At 42.5% G+C, this 21,259-nt stretch overlaps 1 protein-coding gene across 1 annotated transcript in view; it reads right to left on the bottom strand.

Annotated features, from left to right (window-relative positions):
• The window catches only part of ENO4 (enolase 4), a 578,809-nt gene that overhangs the window by 125,892 nt on the left and 431,658 nt on the right, over window positions 1–21,259 (bottom strand). Inside the window, 1 exon segment of the mRNA XM_078643902.1 lies at window positions 8,119–8,236. Coding sequence (XP_078500028.1) covers window positions 8,119–8,236 — 118 coding nt within the window.

The raw sequence follows: 21,259 nt of genomic DNA, 5'->3' as shown, positions 1-21,259 counted from the left end.
CACCCAGTGTTAAATAGAGAGTATCATTTTTGAAACCATTGACACACCAATACTAGTTACTACATACGCACTCACTGATTCCTATGTCTACACACACATTCACTCATACAATCATTCATACATACAATCACTCATCTTTACAACACTATCATATGCACTCATACACCTATACAGACACTCACACTCTGCCACTCATCCATGGAGTTACTCACACACCTAGTCAGTCCTGAAAAGAATCAATCACACTTCCATTTTCTCATCTATACAGTTAAACACAGAACACCTTACATTTTTGAAACATATACTAACACATAGTTACTCTCTTATAGAATCAGTGATACAAGTACACATTGATCTGCACAGAGTCACACACCTCCCAGCCAGCCATACACACACTCAGTCTCCCATACAAATACTTGTGCAACCAATCAATAACCCATATAGCTACTTATATAGCTACTGATCAACACATGCAGCAGCTTGCACAACAACAGACATACTGATGCACACTTTTAGACAGTTTAGTCACTAACCCGTGCATTCAGTAAGACGCATTTAATCACTCACTCATACAGTCAATCACGCACCTACTAAAACCTTCATTCAGACACTTATACATCCACTCATTCTTCAATATGTAAAACATATTTAAACTTTACAGAAACACATAATCACTGGATGTTGTCATCAGTGATGTCATCAGTGATGTCACTGACCATGTCATGAATGATGTAATATGTGACATCATCAGCAGTGGATTGCGGGTGCGCGATATATAGTTAGTGCAACTAACTATATATGGAATTTCAATGGTTTTGTGTGAGTAAAATAAGGTTTTTTAAATGCTAATTCCTAACTATATATGGTCTATAACCTATGGTTTTTTCAGTGAATTTTCAAGGTTTTGTAAATGCTAATTCCTAACTATATATGGTCTATAACCTATGGCTTTTTCAGTGAATATATATATATATATATATATATATATATATATATATATATATATATATATATATATATATATATATATATATATATATATATATATATATATATATATATATATATATATATATATATATATATATATATATATATATTCACACCAATTGCCCTAAAGCCTCTGAAGCTTTAGGGGAATTGGTGTGAACATATATATATATATATATATATTACCTACTGGCGATAGCCAGTAGGTATATATAGTTAGGATTTTTTTCCTATGGGATTTTTGAAAATTCTATGGCGAATAACTTTGGCGTTTGAGGACAGAATTGGCTGACATTTTCAGGAAAATGGAACATTTTGTTTCTGAGCAGCCCCTGAAAATTTGGGGGGGTTTCGTCAAGGGGGGGCCGAGAAAAAAGGGGGGTCCCAAAACGTGTTTTTCCCATGCAATTTTCCATAGGGCGGTTGGCCTCACTTTTAGCCTGAACGGCTGAATGGATTTACACCAAACTTGGCAAAATTGTAGGGACTGGTAGCCCGATGTGCCTTTGCTATGTCTCAAGATATAGGCTCCAGTGGTTTTTACGAAAATTAACTTTGAAAAATATATATTGGGCTACATTGGGCTATATATATGTTGGAGCCCAAATGTAGCCCAATGTAGCCCAATGTAGCCCAATGTAGCCCAATGTAGCCCAAAGATGGCCACCAGAGACAAAAAAAAACAAATGTAGCCCAAATATCAGCCAGATGTAGCCCAACTATAGCCCAATGACAGAATGTCCCAGAGTGTTCTAAAGAACAACTAGAGTGCTAACAGTCCTACTTATTACAAAGGTATGGCACACCTGAAGCCATCTTGATTGGAATAAAGTGGTAACTCTTAAAACATTTAATTTAAAAAGGAACAAAATGAGGGGGTTCATTTTGCCATAGAAAGTATGATTAGCGAATATATGACGAAATCCCGCATACCATCAGTCCGCAAAAAAAATCCCGCATGTACTATTAGGCCGCAAATTAAAATAACGAAAACTTTTAGAACGAATATGCCTTTAGCATACACTAAACAACTAAACTACCCTAAACCCTAAAACACTACCCCCAGAATGACCCTACACTACACAAACAGTACAACACTACCCTAAACCCTAAAACACTACCCCCAGCATGACCCTACACTACACAAACACTACAAAACTACCCTAAACCCTAAAACACTACCCCCAGCATGACCCTACACTACGCAAACACTACAACACTACCCAAAACCCTAAAACACTACACCCCAGCATGACCCTACACTACGCAAACACTACAACACTACCCTAAACCACTACCCCCAGCATGACCCTACACTACACAAACACTACAACACAACCCTAAACCCTAAAACACTACCCCCAGCATGACCCTACACTATGCAAACACTACAACACAACCCTAAACCCTAAAACACTACCCCCAGCATGACCCTACACTACGCAAACACTACAACACAACCCTAAACCCTAAAACACTACCCCCAGCATGACCCTACACTACGCAAACACTACAACACTACCCTAAACCCTAAAACACTACCCCCAGCATGACCCTACACTACGCAAACACTACAACACTACCCCAAACCCTAAAACACTACACCCCAGCATGACCCTACACTACGCCAACACTACAACACTACCCTAAACCCTAAAACACTACCCCCAGCATGACCCTGCACTACGCAAACACTACAACACTACCCAAAACCCTAAAACACTACACCCCAGCATGACCCTGCACTACGCAAACACTACAACACTACCCTAAACCCTAAAACACTACCCCCAGCATGACCCTACACTACGCAAACACTACAACACTACCCTAAACCCTAAAACACTACCCCCAGCATGACCCTACACTACTCAAACACTACAACACTACCCTAAACCCTAAAACACTACCCCCAGCATGACCCTACACTACGCAAACACTACAACACTACCCTAAACCCTAAAACACCACCCCCAGCATGACCCTACACTACGCAAACACTACAACACTACCCTAAACCCTAAAACACTACCCCCAGCATGACCCTACACTACGCAAACACTACAACACTACCCAAAACCCTAAAACACTACCCCCAGCATGACCCTACACTACGCAAACACTACAACACTACCCAAAACCCTAAAACACTACCCCCCAGCATGACCCTACACTACGCAAACACTACAACACTACCCAAAACCCTAAAACACTACCCCCAGCATGACCCTACACTACGCAAACACTACAACACTACCCAAAACCCTAAAACACTACCCCCAGCATGACCCTACACTACGCAAACACTACAACACTACCCAAAACCCTAAAACACTACACCCCAGCATGACCCTACACTACGCAAACACTACAACACTACCCAAAACCCTAAAACACTACACCCCAGCATGACCCTACACTACGCAAACACTACAACACTACCCAAAACCCTAAAACACTACCCCCAGCATGACCCTACACTACGCAAATACTACAACACTACCCAAAACCCTAAAACACTACCCCCCAGCATGACCCTACACTACGCAAACACTACAACACTACCCTAAACCCTAAAATACTACACCCCAGCATGACCCTACACTACGCAAACACTACAACACTACCCAAAACCCTAAAACACTACCCCCAGCATGACCCTACACTACGCAAACACTACAACACTATCCTAAACCCTAAAACACTACGCCCAGCATGACCCTACACTACGCAAACACTACAACACTACCCTAAACCCTAAAACACTAGCCCCAGCATGACCCTACACTACGCAAACACTACAACACAACCCTAAACCCTAAAACACTACCCCCAGCATGACCCTACACTACGCAAACACTACAACACAACCCTAAACCCTAAAACAGTACCCCCAGCATGACCCTACACTAAACAACCACCACAACTCTACACTACACTAACACAACACTACACTACACAACACTACACTACACTACACAATCACTAACCCACGAAAAAATTAATACAAACCCACTTACCTCTCTCGTCATCGTGGTTTTCACAACGCAAATGCATTTACCATACATGCCTTTAAAACGTAATTCTTTGTAAAGGCATGCGCGATAAATGCACATGCGTTTTGAAAAAATGCGGGATAATGGTATGCGAGGTCAATGACCTTGCGGGATAATGGTATGCGGACTGAAAGTCTGCGGGATAAAAAATGCGGGAAAATGGCTGCCAACCATGATTAGCAGCAGACTTCCCTGGTGAGCACTAGCTTTACTACAGTGATCTAATGAGCAACTAGAGTGCTAACATTCAGAATTTATGGCAAATGTGTGACACATCTGAATGCCTTCTTGATAGAACCAAAGTAAACAAGCATTGAAAATGCAATAGATCTCGCCCTCGTTTAAGTTAAAGCCATTCTGTTTGTAATGAGGTGGCTTTTTAGCTTTGCTTTTATTAGTGTTTTTAAGACTTTCATGTAAATAACATGCATATGTATGCATATATGTATATGTATGCATGCATTTATATTTATATAGATATGCAGATTATATATGTTTATATATGTATATTACCTACTGGCGATAGCCAGTGGGTATATATAGTTAGGATTTTTTCTCTATGGGATTTCTGAAAATTCTATGTCTAATAACTTTGGCGTTTGTGGACGGAATTGGCTGAAATTTTCAGGAAAATGGCACATTTTGTTTCTGAGCGCCCCTAATAATTTGGGGGGGTTTCGTCAAGGGGGGGCCGAGAAAAAAGGGGGGTCCCAAAACGCGTTTTTCCCATTCATTTTTCCATAGGGCGGTTGGACTCACTTTTAGCTCGAACGGCTGAATAGATTTACATGAAACTTGGCAAAATTGTAGATATGGTTTGCCCGACGTGCCTTTGCTATGTCTCAATATATGTGCTCCAGTGGATTTTGAGAAATTAACGTTTAAAAAAATATATATATCTGTGACAGCGCTCCGGTTAGCGCCCCGGTTCGCGTACCTGACGCGTAACGGAACTTCGCGAAGCGAAGCTGATTGGCTCTCCGGTGTCTGTCAACATTCTAAACAGTCCGGAGCGGCCGCCATCTTGTCTCTCGGTACGATCGAGAGACAAGATGTGGTGAAAAACAAAGGGGGAAATGAAGGAAAGGGGGCAAGTTAGACCACTCCTGACCCCCTAGGATTGATGAGGGGGATATTAAAGTGCCCCGCGGGGCAAAAAAAAATAAAAAAATTTTTTGCGATTTTACGCCGTAGAGGCGCGTCCCGGTACGCGAACCGGGCAGCTCACCGGGCAGCTAACCGGGCAGCTAACCGGCAGCGTAGCTGTCAACATTGTAAACAGTCCGGAGCGGCCGCCATCTTGTCTCTCGGTAGGTTCGAGAGACAAGATGTGGTGAAAAAAGAAGGGGGAAATGAAGGAAAGGGGGCAAGGTAAACCCCTCCTGACCCCCTAGGATTGATGAGGGGGATATTTAAGTCCCCCGCGATTTTTCGCGGTAGAGACGCTTCCCGGTACGCGAACCGGGCAGCTAACCGGCAGCGTAACGGGAGTCCGCCATCTTGTGTTTTTGGAGCGTCCGGTTCACGTACCGGGTAGCGTCCCGGTAAGCGTAACAAGGGGAAAACCAAGAGAAACAGTAAAAAAAAAATTAAGGGAATAGATTTCCAGCAAACTTGGCAAAATTGTAGGGACTGTTTGTTTGATGTGCCTTTGCAAGGCCTCAAGATATGTGCACATGTGGATTTTGTCTAATTAAGGTTAAAAAAAATATATATATCTGTAAGCGTGCTCCGGCACGCTTACGTTACGGGTTTTGTTTGCGCTGCAGAGCCGATACGTCACGGTTATGCGACGCGTCATGAGGCGTCTCACGTGGCTACGTGATACGTCACGTAATAAAGAATATATTTTACAGCTATAGATATTAGCTTTTAAAAAAACAATGAAATTCACTGAAAAAACCATAGGTTATAGACCATATATAGTCAGGAATTTGCATTTACAAAACCTTGAAAATTCACTGAAAAAAACATAGGTTAGAGACCATATATAGTTAGCTGGACATTTTATTGACATAAAACCAATGAAATTCCATATATAGTTAGTTGCACTAACTATATATCGCGCACCCGCAATCCACTGCTGATGATGTCACATATTACATCATTCATGACATGGTCAGTGACATCACTGATGACATCACTGATGACATCTCAAATGACATCACTGATGACATCACTGATGACATCTCAAATGACATCACTGATGACATCATGACACACCAATACCAGTTACTACATACGCACTCACTGATTCCTACGTCTACACACACATTCACTCATTCACCCATACAATCACTCATACATACAGTCACTCATTATTACAACACTATCATATGCACTCATACACCTAGTCAGTCCTGTGAAGAATCAATCACACTTCGATTTCCTCATCTATACAGTTAAACACAGAACACCATACTTTTCACACATATACTAACACATACTTACTCTCTTATACAATCACTGATACAAGTACACATTGATATGCACAGAGTCACACACCTCCCAGCCAGCCACACACACACTCAGTCTTCCATACATCCACTCATTCTTCAATATGTAAAACATATTTAAACTTTACAAAAACACACAGACACTAGATGATGTCATTTGAGATGTCATCAGTGATGTCATCAGTGATGTCATTTGAGATGTCATCAGTGATGTCATCAGTGATGTCACTGACCATGTCATGAATGATGTAATATGTGACATCATCAGCAGTGGATTGCGGGTGCGCGATATATAGTTAGTGCAACTAACTATATATGGAATTTCATTGGTTTTATGCCAATAAAATGTCCAGCTAACTATATATGGTCTCTAACCTATGGTTTTTTCAGTGAATATATATATATATATATCCACAGACCATGCACTCACTGACGCATATGGCAGCCCTATCATAATACCCCTAGGCACTGTATTTTGTTCAAACCATAGCATTGGGCTACATAGGCACTAGGTTTAAAGTCAATGAAGCAGGGTGAGGGGTTGTCTGGTAACAATGCATGTAGCTCATGACGATTTTCACTGATCAGAAGTAGCTCTCATTACAGAAAAGGTTGGAGATCCCCTGTCTGAGAATATTTTCAAGGGTGCAGGGGTGTCCAAAGGACACCCTGCTGCACCCCTGAAAATGACATGTGTGCGCATATGGCGCACATACATGCCCTAAGGGCATGTATGATCGTCACATGGCACCTTTTGTTTTTAAATAAAATGCTTTTTAAAAGGAATTCGCAACTTACCACCAACTTGAAGTTGGTGGTAATTTGCGATTCCTTAGGGACAATTAGCATTTAAGGAATCACAATAAAATATTGCTATCGCAAAATAAGGAATAGCAAATTCTGCGATTCCTTATTGTGAACCACATTTGTTTAATACATACCATATTGTGAATTCGCAAAGGCCGAAATTCTGCGAATTTCGGCCTTTGCGAATGCGAATTTCAATGATACATATGCCCCTATGTGAGGAAGATTGAGGTCTAGGATACTGAGCGCTGCTTCCACGGTGAAACTGTCCCACGCGTAAAAGGCAAAATGCCGAGTCTGGGTCCTGGATCTCCGCTTGGACCCGAGGAAGATTCCAAGGATCAGGCGCCATTCACGGCTCCACACAAGAGAACAGCTGCTTCCTGAATGGCGTAGGAATGAAAACGGCAACCGCGTCCGCTACCTAGAGCATCCGACAGGAGGGGCCCAGGTAGCCCCCGGTACTCCCTGCATCCTTGGAAACCTTTATTCAGCAATTAACAAATGGTGTGCATATTCCATCCCTGCCAATTAATTCTGTCCTGGAGCCTAATGCGTACGTGTGAAAAGAAAGCTGTGTTTATTCAGATAGTGTGCACGCGCGTTCCCAAGCAGGGGGCGTCCATTCTTCCAGGTAGAATAGATAACCTATTAGGACAAGAATGCATTCTACGTCGTGTCTTCCTTGCAGTTTGTCATGGTGCTGGATTCTTCCGCCCTCCCGCGGAGCTCTTTCTATCACCTCCTCCTCCTCTTTGTGCACCCATTCTCTGCCCACTGAAAGAGGATAAAAAAGAAGCTGTGCATACCCAGGGCGCCGCTCTGGGCGAGTTCTTCCTCTATGGCAAGCAAGCGGTTGTACTTGGTCACTCTCTCTCCCCGGAAGAGACCTCCCAACTTGATGAAGCTGGCTCCCAGTCCGACGGCCTGAGGACAAGAAGCATTTCAGAGTTAGCAAGTGGCGGAAGACAGCACACAGTACACTCCGGGTAGACATGTTACAGTTCTAGAGATGGGCACGTCACCACATTCATAGGGAGACACAGGAAAGCCGGAATCGCACCAGCAGTCTCGCGCGTCTCTAAGAGCCAAAGAATTGCAACGTAAATGATGCAAAATCAAAATGTACTTTCAATTAAGTACATTATAATATTGCACTAACTGAAATTTATCAAATATAATTACTATAAGTAAACGCAGAAAGATATAAGATGCACTCCCTTCCAATGTGGCAACTGAAAATTCTATGTGTGATGAGTAAATAAATGGTCAATATTATCAATGATTTATTAAGCTACGTTTGAGGATAATCTGCAAATTGGACACAGAACTCGGTTACTTGTACTGAAATCAAATGATATGCGGTGAAGTGAAGGAATTTGACTAAGATCCAAGAATTCAACCAGGTGGAATACCTGGGTTTTGATACTGAATTCCGACATAATCTCCTCTTGTATCCAATTTTGAGAACCTGAGTCAACGCACCTGTGGCTTCTAGCAATCTGGTGTGTGCACCACAGTTAGCATGCCCCGTACTAGCTCACATAAACCCATACCCCTGCAATGCTTCTGGCTAGACAAGTTTGTGCAAGACGGACGGCAGGCCATGCCGCCATTTTGGGGTTCGTCCCACTACCACACTTAACTCCCACACAATCACCTCAACCCTCTTGGTGACAAATAACATGGCATTGAGTTTAAAAATGACAGACACCAGGAGGTTAGGGTTTAAACTGGTTCCAACCATGTATATAGAAATATATGTCTTATATATCACAGGTTAAATAGTTTAGGCTGGTGGAAGGGAAGTACCAATTTGCATTAACAAATAAATCTCGAGTAATCCTCACCAGGTCTGGAATAGACTCTGCCTCATTGATGAATAAACCTCTAATAAATGTGGGATCGGTAATACAGGGCAAAGCCCTTCTACACTGAGCAAGGAATGCATAGCTGATGCCCCAAAATCACACCCATAGTAACACCATTAACTTTCCCAGGATACAAATCATGTTAACATATGCTCCTGGAGTAGTTGGTGCTACCAACTACTTAGGCTGCTGTACTCTGAACCAACCGATGGGCAGCCCCCGTCCCCCAACCCACTCCCCCCAAACAACTAACAACCAGGGGGTTACCCATTGGCTACTAAGGGTTGTGGCCATACTGCCATGCTATGTCCTACACTGGTGGTATTTTTTTGTGCTTAGTACCCTATTTCAATAAATACTGTTGTAACAGCTCTGACAAGAACGTAATTAGAGAACATAAAATTCTATTCCCCTCTTTAGTTATATGGTAATTGTGATGCGTTAATATTGCCATAATATTTTAGTACATATGCCGCTACCTTTTGTACCTTTATAGCAAAGCAGCTGTATGTTTATGTATATCTTTAATACATGCTATATTAAGCAATGCTATATATTACCTATGCCTACTTTTAGGCCATTATAGACAGACTACTTTGCACTAGTTACCCCTGACCCCATTAGTTATTATGCCATCAAACCAAGGTCACGAAAACCATCACTTCCCCTTAAAAAATTATTTGGGAAAACCTGAAGGAGGGGAAATTCCGTCCAGACTTCATATTGGCAAAACCCCGCACTCGTATTTTTAATGGATGAACATAGTGCTTAAAACATAGCAGTTTAAAACTCAAAGCCTCTTGTTTATGGAGAGCCACAGGGCGTTTCATTAAGCCTTACATTCACATCTACATGACTCTACTGGTTGATGTCCTCCACAGCTTTGCCTTCGGGGTCATGTACTATGCTGATGATACGCTGACTGTTTTCTTATTTGCTGACACAACTATTGCCACAGTGAAAAGTTTCAAGAATTGCCTTTTGGGATTGGCCTCCTGGGTGAAAAAACACTCTCTTAAGCTCTATGGTGATACAGCAGAGCTTATCGTCTTTAGAAGGGCATCTTTTATCAGGTCTTCTTTATGATGGATTACCAGACTGGGTAATCCTTCTGTATCAAGTCAGTCAGCCACTAATCTGGCAGTCTATATTGATGTTTTAGGCCTGCCCAGTGTACCTTGATAGCAACAGCTTGAAACCTGCTGCACAAATCTGTTAAAAATCACATTTTTAACAGTTAGGTGCATTTGATTTTAAATATTAAATAAGTCAACCCTAAGTGCACCTTGCAGTCAGAAGGTGGGGTGCACACTATTTAAGAGTAGAAAATGTGTGATATTATAAATGGCATGTTTCCCTAGTGACTAGGCTTCTAGGACTCAGGCAGTCTATATTGATGTTTTGGCCTACCCTGTGTAACCTTATAGCATCAGCTTGAAACCTGCTGCACGAATCTGAAGTAGAAAATGTGTGATATTAGAAATTACATGTTCCCTAGTGACTAGCTCTAAAATTACATTGTCACCGGGCAGGCTGTAGCTGGCACACTCGAAAAGTCAAAATATAGATTATAATCTTTCATCTATAAATGTTGACCTGTGCAGCTACAGACTCCACTCAAAGATTTAATTGTATATTACTCAGAAATCCAATATAAAGGTAAAGTAAGAATGTTCTAAATATATCGGAAATGCAACCTTTACTCTATCTGAATCTGCTGGATGCTAATTTATATTAGCTCTCCTGGAACTGTCCTTATTTAGAATTAGATTTAAAACAGGTGTGAAAGCTGCTCTTAGAGCAGAGACAATGGCTTAGGAGTAGGATGGTGTTTTCCTACCCTGGCAGGAAGACCAGTTAGGGTGGGCCAAGGAACTTAATTAACATAAAAGGGGTCTGCCCTGTCGCCAGCAATTGATAGGTGACACTTGAAAACCCCCAGCTTTTGTCCCCACCAGTCAGACCTGCACCAAATCCAGTCAAAGGCATGCTACCCTTAGAACCTGTTTTGAGAGTCCACAGAGGAGGGTCAGACTGTTCATTACCCTGGCCATACCTATGGGTGAGCATACAAGGGGAGAAAGGTTTCTCCATCCTAAATCTTGAGGGTGAGGGGCACTGAGGATAATTTTCAGTAGGGCAAACAGGAACTACGGAAAAGCATGGGAAAGTTTGACCTGTGAATTTTAACCCACTTGTAGTCTTCCCCACCCACAAGTTGGTGAACCCTACAAAGCTAGACACTCACCCAGCCTTCGTCAGAAAAATAGAAGAGGACTGAACCTGTGAGTAGCTCTGAAGAACTGGACATGCTCTCCCTTGTACCCAGAACTAAGAAGTGGACTCCAAGGTTCAGTTGGCTGACATGTGTAGCTAAAAGGACACACAAAGCTGTAAGAGGCCTTTTTCCTTACAGATGACCAGAGGCAACTGGAATTTGGACCAGACTTTGCTGTTGCAGTCTGCCTGAGACCCTGAGAGTCTCTAGGTGCACCACCCTGAGGTCCTCGGGGGCTTAGAAGTGTACTCCTGTGATTGCTTTGCAAACTTTGGAAAACTTAAGCATAAAAGTCAAGAAGACCTGCAGAGAAAAGTATATGACCAGCAGATCAAAGGCATCAGACTGAATTTCAGATTCAGCCATCGGAAATCTCTGAAAAAACGACTATGTCTCTTTCTGTTCTGGGAATTAAAACTCTTTCAAACGCCAAAGCCTTCGCAAGACCAACATGTGGCAGGGTTCCGACCGGCCAGTTCACAGCGGCGGCTACAATTTCAGATTTCTTCCACAGGGAGATAACTAGGCAACTTTTTCTTCGAAAAAATGGCAAAGTCCATTTTTGGATTTTTGAACTTTTAGACTTTCAGTGGGACCAATTCACTTGTTGTATCTGACCAAGGATCCATAGCAATTAGCCTTAACTTGCACCTGGGTCCTAGTCTACTGCTTCCATAGACTATCAGTGGCACTTTGTGCTTTAAAAGTCTTTAAAAATCATATCTATGGTTCATCACATTGCTGGTTTTTAATGGTTTTGATCTTATTTTACTCACTTTTTATTTTAAATGTGGTTGTAGAATTTTAATGTATTTTGTGTGAATTGTTTTCAGATACTTTACAAATTGCATTTGATTCGAGCAAGATTTTTTGGTGTCACGTTACCAAGGATTGAGCGCAGTTTTATTTCATTTGTGTGACTTCTAGCAGGTTTGTGACTTTATCCTTTCAGTTGGTCTCTTGTCCACCCCAATTAGTAATCAATTTTCCTACAGTATCTTTTCATTTGATCACAGTCTATTAATTACTTTAATGTGCTACTTGATCTAACACAGGGACACCCTCATGGGTAGCAGTTTCCACTCAATAAATGTTCATTCATTCACTTAGACTTCCATCAGACCACCTTCATAATACCCATTTGTCTCCTCAAGCTGTCACCACTTCTGATGCTGTACCAGTATGAACATAATTATTACCATACTGCTGGTCATCCAACCCACACCCCGAGCTGCTTTCATCATGGTACTGAACTGGTAAGTTGTCAACGGAGCTCCTTTCTTGGTCAGGAACAGAGAATCCCCTTTGTCTGGTCACATTTACATGTAAACTGCTGTTACCCTAAATGGGAATACCACAACCTTGGGCATGCAGGATATCCTGAGCACCTCTACCTGACTGATCCGTGTTGGACTAAGGATCTTTAATTCAATTCTGTCTTTCTCTACCCGGCATGACCATTTCTGAATCCCTGTATGAGTGCTTCCATGTCTGTAAGGCACCACAACTTCACTGACTCACAACGCTCGAGAAAACATGATAATGAATATACAGCAGAACAGTATTGCCTCATACTGCGGTGTACACAGTCATTGCAGCTTGTGCACTGTTGTTTCCGGCCCATGAAATCCAATCCCTTCTATCTGGGCTACCCTTCTTCAGTCTGTCTCAGTCTACCATTTTCTTCCTAGATATTAAGCAAGGAGCACTTCACCCCTGTTACAAAACCCAATAGTGCTTAACCTCACTGCCACCCAAGACTTGCCTTTACTTCAGGCTCATTTAATGAATTCAGCAAAGGCATCCTGTTGTGAAGTAAGATGCCTCCACAACACAGTAAACATTTAAGGGTTTATTAGATGTTACACTAGGAGCGTAATTTTCTCAAGCCAGTCACTACTAAGGCAAATCTAAGCTCACTTCGGAGTTCATTCATAGGCCCAATAAAATCAATACACACGGTGTGCCATAGTTTACCTGGGTCACTTATATATTATACTTACACTCCTACTCTCAATCTCTCCTCCCCCTCTCTACACACCGTGCACCTCTCAACCCATAATGTGACTTGATCATCCATTCCAGGCCACCATAGCTCAGACTTAAGTCTTTGCCTGAATTTGCCCTAAATGCTGTTCATGTGCCAAATCAATCAACCTGGATGGAGCGTAAACATGTAGGTGGAACAAATTTCTGCCCTCTCATTGGCCACATCTCACCACTCACCAGCTTTTCATTTAAAACCTTAACATAAAGTCTCACTGAAGGTAAAATTCTACTCTCCCACCTACTGTCCAAAAGAAGACGTGTCACCTCCTTCAATGTTGAATCTACTTCCATGTCTCCCTCTCTCATCATCAACTGTAACCACACCAGCACCTCAACTTACTGCATCTTGCACTGATTCCACAGCAATCTGCTTAACAATTTGTCCATTCTTGAATATGTTTGAGAATATAACAATATTCCTGTATCCTGGATGCCAATCTAGCTAATCTCACTGAACCTTTGCCAGGACCACGAGGACGTAAGACCCTTACTAAAGGTGTATGGTCTGTGTGTAACAACAATTTTGTTCCCCACAAATAGGCCCTAAAATAATCTGCACCTCATGCTGCTGTCAGTGACACATGCTCAATAATCATGTAATTCCATTCTAAAATGGTTAGCATCCTTAAAGCAAAAGCCACAGTCTTCTCTTTCCACCCATGTAATTGTGAGAGAACCACACAAATATCTGTGGCACTTAAATCTACTGTAACCACAGATTTTAACAGAGAATCACAAGGTGCTGAAATACCTGTGTTTCAAATTTATTTTGTGATGTTCTCAAAACATTTCTGTTGTTCCTATCCCCACACAAAATTACACCCATTACTCAACAAAGCTCTTTTACACTCTGTCTTATCAACACTTTTCTCAACATATTTTGAGTAATATTTAAAGAGTCCCAAGAAAGACCGCAACTGATCTTTATCAGAGTGGCTGCTAACTTTATAGCAGATAACACATTTTGTTTGGGTTTAACTCCATCCGGCGATATGGTATAATCTAAACACTCAACCTGCTCGACGAGGAAGTTGCATTTGTCTGGTCTAAGAGTGAGTCCTGCCTCACTTAGCCTTTGAAAGGCTTGTCTAAGTACCAAATTGTGTTCTATTGTTACTCCCAAAACAAAAATATCATCCTGAAAATACAGGAAGTTATTCATCCCGTTGAAAACTTCAGCCACCATCTTCAGAAAGACACAAGCCGCCAAGCATATCCAAATGGTATACGTGTAATCTGAAACATACCCTCAATAGTAATGAAAATGGGCAGCAACTTAGACTCATGATGCAGTTTGATTTGATGATACGCAGTCTTCAAATCCAGTTCCGGAAAATACCTATTTATTTATTTATAAAATTTCTATTGCGCACAAATACCTTCCGGTGTCTCGGCGCTAGAGCTTACAGATTGCAAAAGGGTTCCTATTGGGAGTTTACTGATTAAAAAGCCAGGTTTTAAGATGCTTTCGGAATGTTAGCAGTGATGGGCTAAGTTTAATGTAGGGAGGGAGCAGGTTCCACAGTTTAGAAGCGGCAACCACAAAGCGTTTGTCTCCCCATGTGGCTTTTTTTGTGCGTGGGATTTGAAGCTGTTGGGCTGAAGATGAACGTAATGTTCGACTAGGCGTGTAAACACAAATAGCCTTTTTTTTAAATTCTGGCCCAATGTTGTTCAATGCCTTATATGTGATACACAAGGCCTTAAACTTCGTACGGCTTCTAACCGACTTAAATTAATTTAAATTTTAATTTAAATTAAATTAAATTAAAACCGACTTAACTTAACTTAACCTACCACCAGCCAACACCAATATTAATTCATTAATATTTGGTTGACTGAATATGTATCCACCACAATGTTTTGATTAATCGAGCTTAAATCAACACAAAATCTGAAACGTCCATCTGCTTTTCAGGAATGACTACTGGCGAAATCCAACTTGTGTTCTCAATAGGTCTGATCACCCCATTAGAAATCCTCTCAGCTGGGGGCGTGGTTTCGAGCCAAGAGAAAATGGTTGCCTGAATTGCGAGCTCCGGCAGCCAGGGGAGATTGCACCCAAGCATCTCCCTTGATCCAAAGTCCTCAAACCCGAATGCAGCAGGGTTGAACACCGGTTGGCCCACTGAGCTCCAGAAGCTGATTTCGGAGTCTTGAGACCCCTATGTGAACAATACTGGCCCTTATATTGGTAATGAAAGACTTTAATTGTTACTAGTCAACATTCATCTTGGACAGTAACTACCCTGAGCTCATATGACCTATGCCTCTCTTCTTTTCTTTCTGTTTTACTCTGCTTGCTGATAACTCTATGACGATATGAACTATATGACTTTTTCAATATGCTGCTCACATGGGGTAACACTATAACGTTATTACCTTTGTTTTATATTGTTCACCTTTCGTTTTCAGAAGCAGAGCCTCCTGCGTACACCTTCAATTAAATTGGTATGTATATACCCCGCATTTTTTTTTTTTTTACAGTTTCCGGGTATGAATGCTAGAATCCACATGATCCTTTTTCATCAACATTAAACTCGTAACCTGGGAATTGCCTGGTACGTTTTTACTGATAACCTCCTCTCTTAATTAGTCTGAGCCGACTTAACACAAGATACTCAATAGGGTAATTACTACCCAAGGCATGGATACTATTGATATTCGCAACCCGCACTAACTTGTGCTGACTCTCACCCTTCGTCAGACACTAATCCAAAAATCAAGAACTCATTTAAGCTTTTTCCACAACAAACATGAGCAACACAGAGACCGCTCTTGACAATTGTAACTGCTCCCTCCAGTGCGCACCCAAGGATTTACAGGAAAAGCCCAATTTACTAATTCTTACTGACTAGACTCCTAGGACAGACACTTCTCTCCTCTGCAGTGCTCCCGGAAGCACGACGGAACTGAACACGTCGAATCTTTGTGCACGATAACCTCCCTTGACTGACTTTTCGCGCCGCAAGGTACCGGTACGTCCTTCTCCTCAGAAACATCAGGTGAAGTGCGTGTTTCTGAGGGAGAATTTCCTGGACATTCCGAACTCCCCTTCTGCTCTGCAACACTAGAAGGCTGCACCACTGCGGCCATCTTGGAAATCCTCCTGATCCTATTCCTGTGCCAGTTAACGCCTTTTCCTAACTGCCAGAGGTTTTTACTGAGATCACATTAATAGCGGTACCTTTTGTCTTGGGAGACTGAGTGGTTCTGACTCAGAGCGCCCATGAATGTGAAAGACTAAGGAAGCATTCTTCACAATATTCTGAGGTAAAGCACTCACCCTACCACCTTTACAGAGCCCCATAGTGTGTGCTTCCCCGACACAGGGTTTGGGGCCTACTGAGACATAGCTTGCCCCCATGATTCACTGTGATGAGCCTTATAGCGATTGAGGCGGTAGAAACGATCTGTACTGAAGTAAACTCGCAATATTTAGCGATCTGAACTATACCCGTAAGGTAAGGAGCATACCTTAGCCTTCATCTGCCTGCCCCACAGGAGCTGTGCGGCCCGCTTCCTGGTGCTGGGCCTCCTGCTACATAAACACCCAGCACTGCAAGCTCTGCTTGATAGCGCCGCAGTGATTCCCTATCCCATGCACCCATTTCTCACAACACCCGGAGCCTTTAAGACAAAGTTAAAGCCTAAGCCCATACCTTCACAATCAATCCCGGCACCTAAGTTGAATGTGCACAGAGAGAGGAGCATCGGGAGTGCACTCCCTTTACCAGACTGGACACACGGGTTTACCTGCAGAAGTATGAAAACATAAAATGGTGTTGCAGTGTTCCGGTTAAACCACGCACCCGCTCCTCAAAAAAACCTTGCATGGTGAAGGGAATAATAATATGGACTGTTTAACACATCTCCATTGCTACTCCCATTGTGAGGTGTGTCCCCCCTCCATCCCATGCTCAATCCACATATACTCATGGGGACAACTCACATAATATAAAAAAAAATGGCGCATCTTACAACGCTCTCAAATCCATAGCGCCTGGACCCCATAGTGCCTTCAGCAACCCAGCACACTACCACAAGGCAGTGCATGATAAAGCTGAGCACACTGCTACCTCGATATTTCCTCATTGAAGTCTAGAGAATAACACTCAAGTGCTACGAGGGGTGAGCCAACTGAAACATCACACCCCTACTGTAAATGCTCCTCTCACATGGTAGTACCCTTTGCCAATCATCAGTCCGGACTCACTCATAATGGTAAAAATACACCCGTATTGACCCATGATAATATAGGCACACGCGCCGCTGATTCAAAGGTAGCTCCCAAATCGCTAACAGCTTTATATCTCAATGCTCGGTCCATACCCAAACATGCATTAGAACTCTGGAGCCTTTTGGAGGCTGAAGATCCCGATATTTGCTTTATTACTGAAACGTGGCTCCATAGCCATGGCTCTTCTGATGTCACCATAGCCTTTGCCCCTCAGCACAATTTAACCAGATTAGACAGGGAAGTAGGTAGGGGCAGAGGCATCAAAGTTGCTACCAAGGCCCCCCTTGAGGTCATTGTAGTAGAATCCCTTACCATCAAGATCCCGGAAATATTAATCTTAATGTTTCTCGACTCTGAAACATGGAGAGGAGCCTTAGTTTACAGACCCCCAGGTCTAAAAGCAAAATTTATAAATCACCTATTCGAATTGGTAGTACCACATGTACTAGCTGCCGACAACTTTATCCTAATTGGAGATTTTAATAACCATGCCGAGCAATTGTCTAATCCTGACACTAGCAAGCTAGTTGGAACAATGGAAACACTGGGAATGGCCCAGAAGGTAGGCGGCCCCACACATAAAGCTGGGCACAGCCTAGACTTATTATTTACGAATTCCACCAAACTGACAATTGAGCCATCTTTTCCATTATTATGGACTGATCACCATCTTTTAAAATGTTGCATACCCATGAATCCTTTCAGGAAACATGGACAGAATAAAACTATTTTGATTTGGCCCCGGCGTAAATTAACCCCGGATGCCTTTTCAGTCCACTTCAAACCACAGCAGATATGCCACACAGATACTGTGGAACAGGCCGCAACTACCCTGGAAGACGCCATTATATCTGCATTGGACGTGGTTGTCCCTTTAGCCAGGGTTAAAATTAAAAGAAAAGCTACGCCTTGGTTTCCGACAACACCAAAGCTGATAAACAAATATGTAGAACAGCTGAACGCCAATGGAGGAAAACTAAATCCGACGCAGATCGTAGGAAATACAGACAGTTCCACCGTAACTATATAAAGAACATTAAATTGGCCAAAAAGTCATATCTAACTCAGCGGATAAATAATGCAGCACGCTCCAGTAAAGAACTCTATAAAATACTGAAAGAGTTCACATCTTCCCAGGTAGAGCAGTCTTCCATCCTCCCTACACAAGAATGGGTAGACTTAGTATCCTCCTTTTTTGACAATAAAGTCAGAGCCATCTACTCATCTTTTCCCCTAGGCGACATATATTATGATCAGCAAAATAGTAGCATGTCCATGCCACCTCCACAGCCTGAAATAAATGATGTGCCCCTGCTGTTGGAATTTGAACTCTTAACTGTTAACCGCTTCAGCGCGGCGCGAATTTTCGCGCTGTGCTGAGCGTTCTAATGAGCCAATGACGCTCACGGAACGGTTCCGTCATGAGCACAGGCCAACCGACACTCATGACGGAACCGTTCCGTCATGAGCATCGAAGGGGTTAATGAAGTGTTAGGTGGTCTAACTAAGATTAAATCAGGTTCCCCCGTGGACCCTCTTCCGCCAACTCTTGTTAAAAAATTATGCCCCAACTTGCAAATATACTAACTGCAATTTTTAATATGTCATTGGAACAAGCCAAAGTCCCCAACCGATGGAAAAATGCCCAAGTTAAGCCTATTCTTAAAAAACCTTTGGCTGACCCCAGCCTACCAGTTAACTATTGTCCCATCTCATTGTTACCTTACTTTGGGAAGGTGTTAGAACATCTAGTCAACAAACACCTCACTACCCATCTTGAAAACCATGGTCTCCTGGACCCCTCTCAATCGGGCGTCCGCGCAGCTCATAGCATGGAGACTGCAGTTGTCGAGATCACCGACAACATCAGGCATGCACTGGACAAAAGAAGATCTGCAATGCTGGTCCTCCTGGACCTGTCCGCAGCCTTTGATACCATCTCCCATAGTATTTTGAAACATCCACTCTGGGAGGTGGGAATCAGAGGGAAGGCCCTGGAGTGGTTTGAGAATTATTTAACCGACCGCTCAACTCCCGTCCTTATTGACTCTATAGCCTCGTGCAGCTGACCAGTCAGTGTAGGTGTCCAACAGGGCTCCATCCTTAGCCCTATGTTGTTTAATCTTTACTTAACACCATTGGCTGGTATCATTAGATCATATGGTTTTGAAACAGTGTCGTATGCTAACGACGCTCAACTGCTTATCACCATTGGTCCAGATTACGTGGACACAAAATCCCGTTTTAAAAACTGTATAGTCCATGTGAACGACTGGATGAGCAAGCATAAACTACAACTTAATGGTAACGTATTCGAACCTCCCGAAACGGCGGTCGATCATTCTCTTATTTGGCCCCTAAACTTTGGAATAAGCTACCATCACATATCCCATCCATAGTTGATCATAGATGCTTCCGAAGAGAATTAAAAAACTGGCTCTTTTCCCAGTAAGCTGTCTTTCACTGTCCTTTTGCTGTTGTTGTTGCTCAGCGCCATGAGACCTCCCCGGTGATATGCGCGCTCAATAAGAACTTTTGACATTGATATCCCATACCACTTTGAAGCACATCCTACTGTTTTGGATTATGGCCCTCTCCAACTAATACCTTCTAGAGCTGAGAACTGAGGCTACAGCTAACGCAAGACTTGCACCACTGTAAGCAACACCATTACCAATGCAGTGCCACAGACCCGCACTTCTGCCAATAAATCCAGGCAGTAGATCTTAATACATCACTGTACGATCTAAACTGTGTCGGATGTGAACAACTTCTAGCAACTGGACAACTGATACAGCACCTAATTCCTTCAGATTATAGTGTCACTATGACAGGAACGTTCAAACTGTTGCCAACACAACTTGGCGCTATAACATAGGTCTACTTAGGTACTGGTGCTCATTAGCGTAATAGCAGACAAGAAAGACGCCAAAGACAGTAAGGAGCAGAAGGCATCATTAAAAAGAGCTAAACAAGACCCACCTGCAGTTGCCTGTCAAATCAAACCAGGTCCTACACACTAATTACAACATTGATTTAATCCTGTGTAACCTCTCCTCACTTCAAGAACTGGTGCAAAGCACCAAAGTGAATACAGACCTACTACACATGGAGATCTCAAGCTTGCAAAATTACTTAAAATCCCTCTCCACAAGAATAAGGGAAGCCAAATCTAGAATCAGGAGCCTAGAGGATGAGAATCCCAAAGACGAAAAGAATACACAGACCACCTCTAAACAAGTACACATCCTCACCAGAAGCATAACAGACTTAGAAAATAGAACCAGGAGGGGAAGCCTCAAAATCTTTGGCCTACCTGAAGGCACAGAAAATCAAGCCACCTCATATGTCTCTTTCCACAAACAATTGATATCACAAACTCTGGAAATCAAGTTTGAGAGACCATCTGGAATTGAAAGGGCACACAGAGTGCCAACTAGACCTAATCCAAGTGCTAAAACTCCATGTGCACTAATCTTCAAGGCGCTTAGATTCCAACACTTCGAAACTAG

This window comes from Lissotriton helveticus, chromosome 5_1 (genome assembly GCF_964261635.1).
Source record: "Lissotriton helveticus chromosome 5_1, aLisHel1.1, whole genome shotgun sequence".
Taxonomy (NCBI): domain Eukaryota; kingdom Metazoa; phylum Chordata; class Amphibia; order Caudata; family Salamandridae; genus Lissotriton; species Lissotriton helveticus.
Note: the sequence above shows the minus strand (reverse complement) of the source record. Positions and strands in the feature narration are given on the sequence as shown.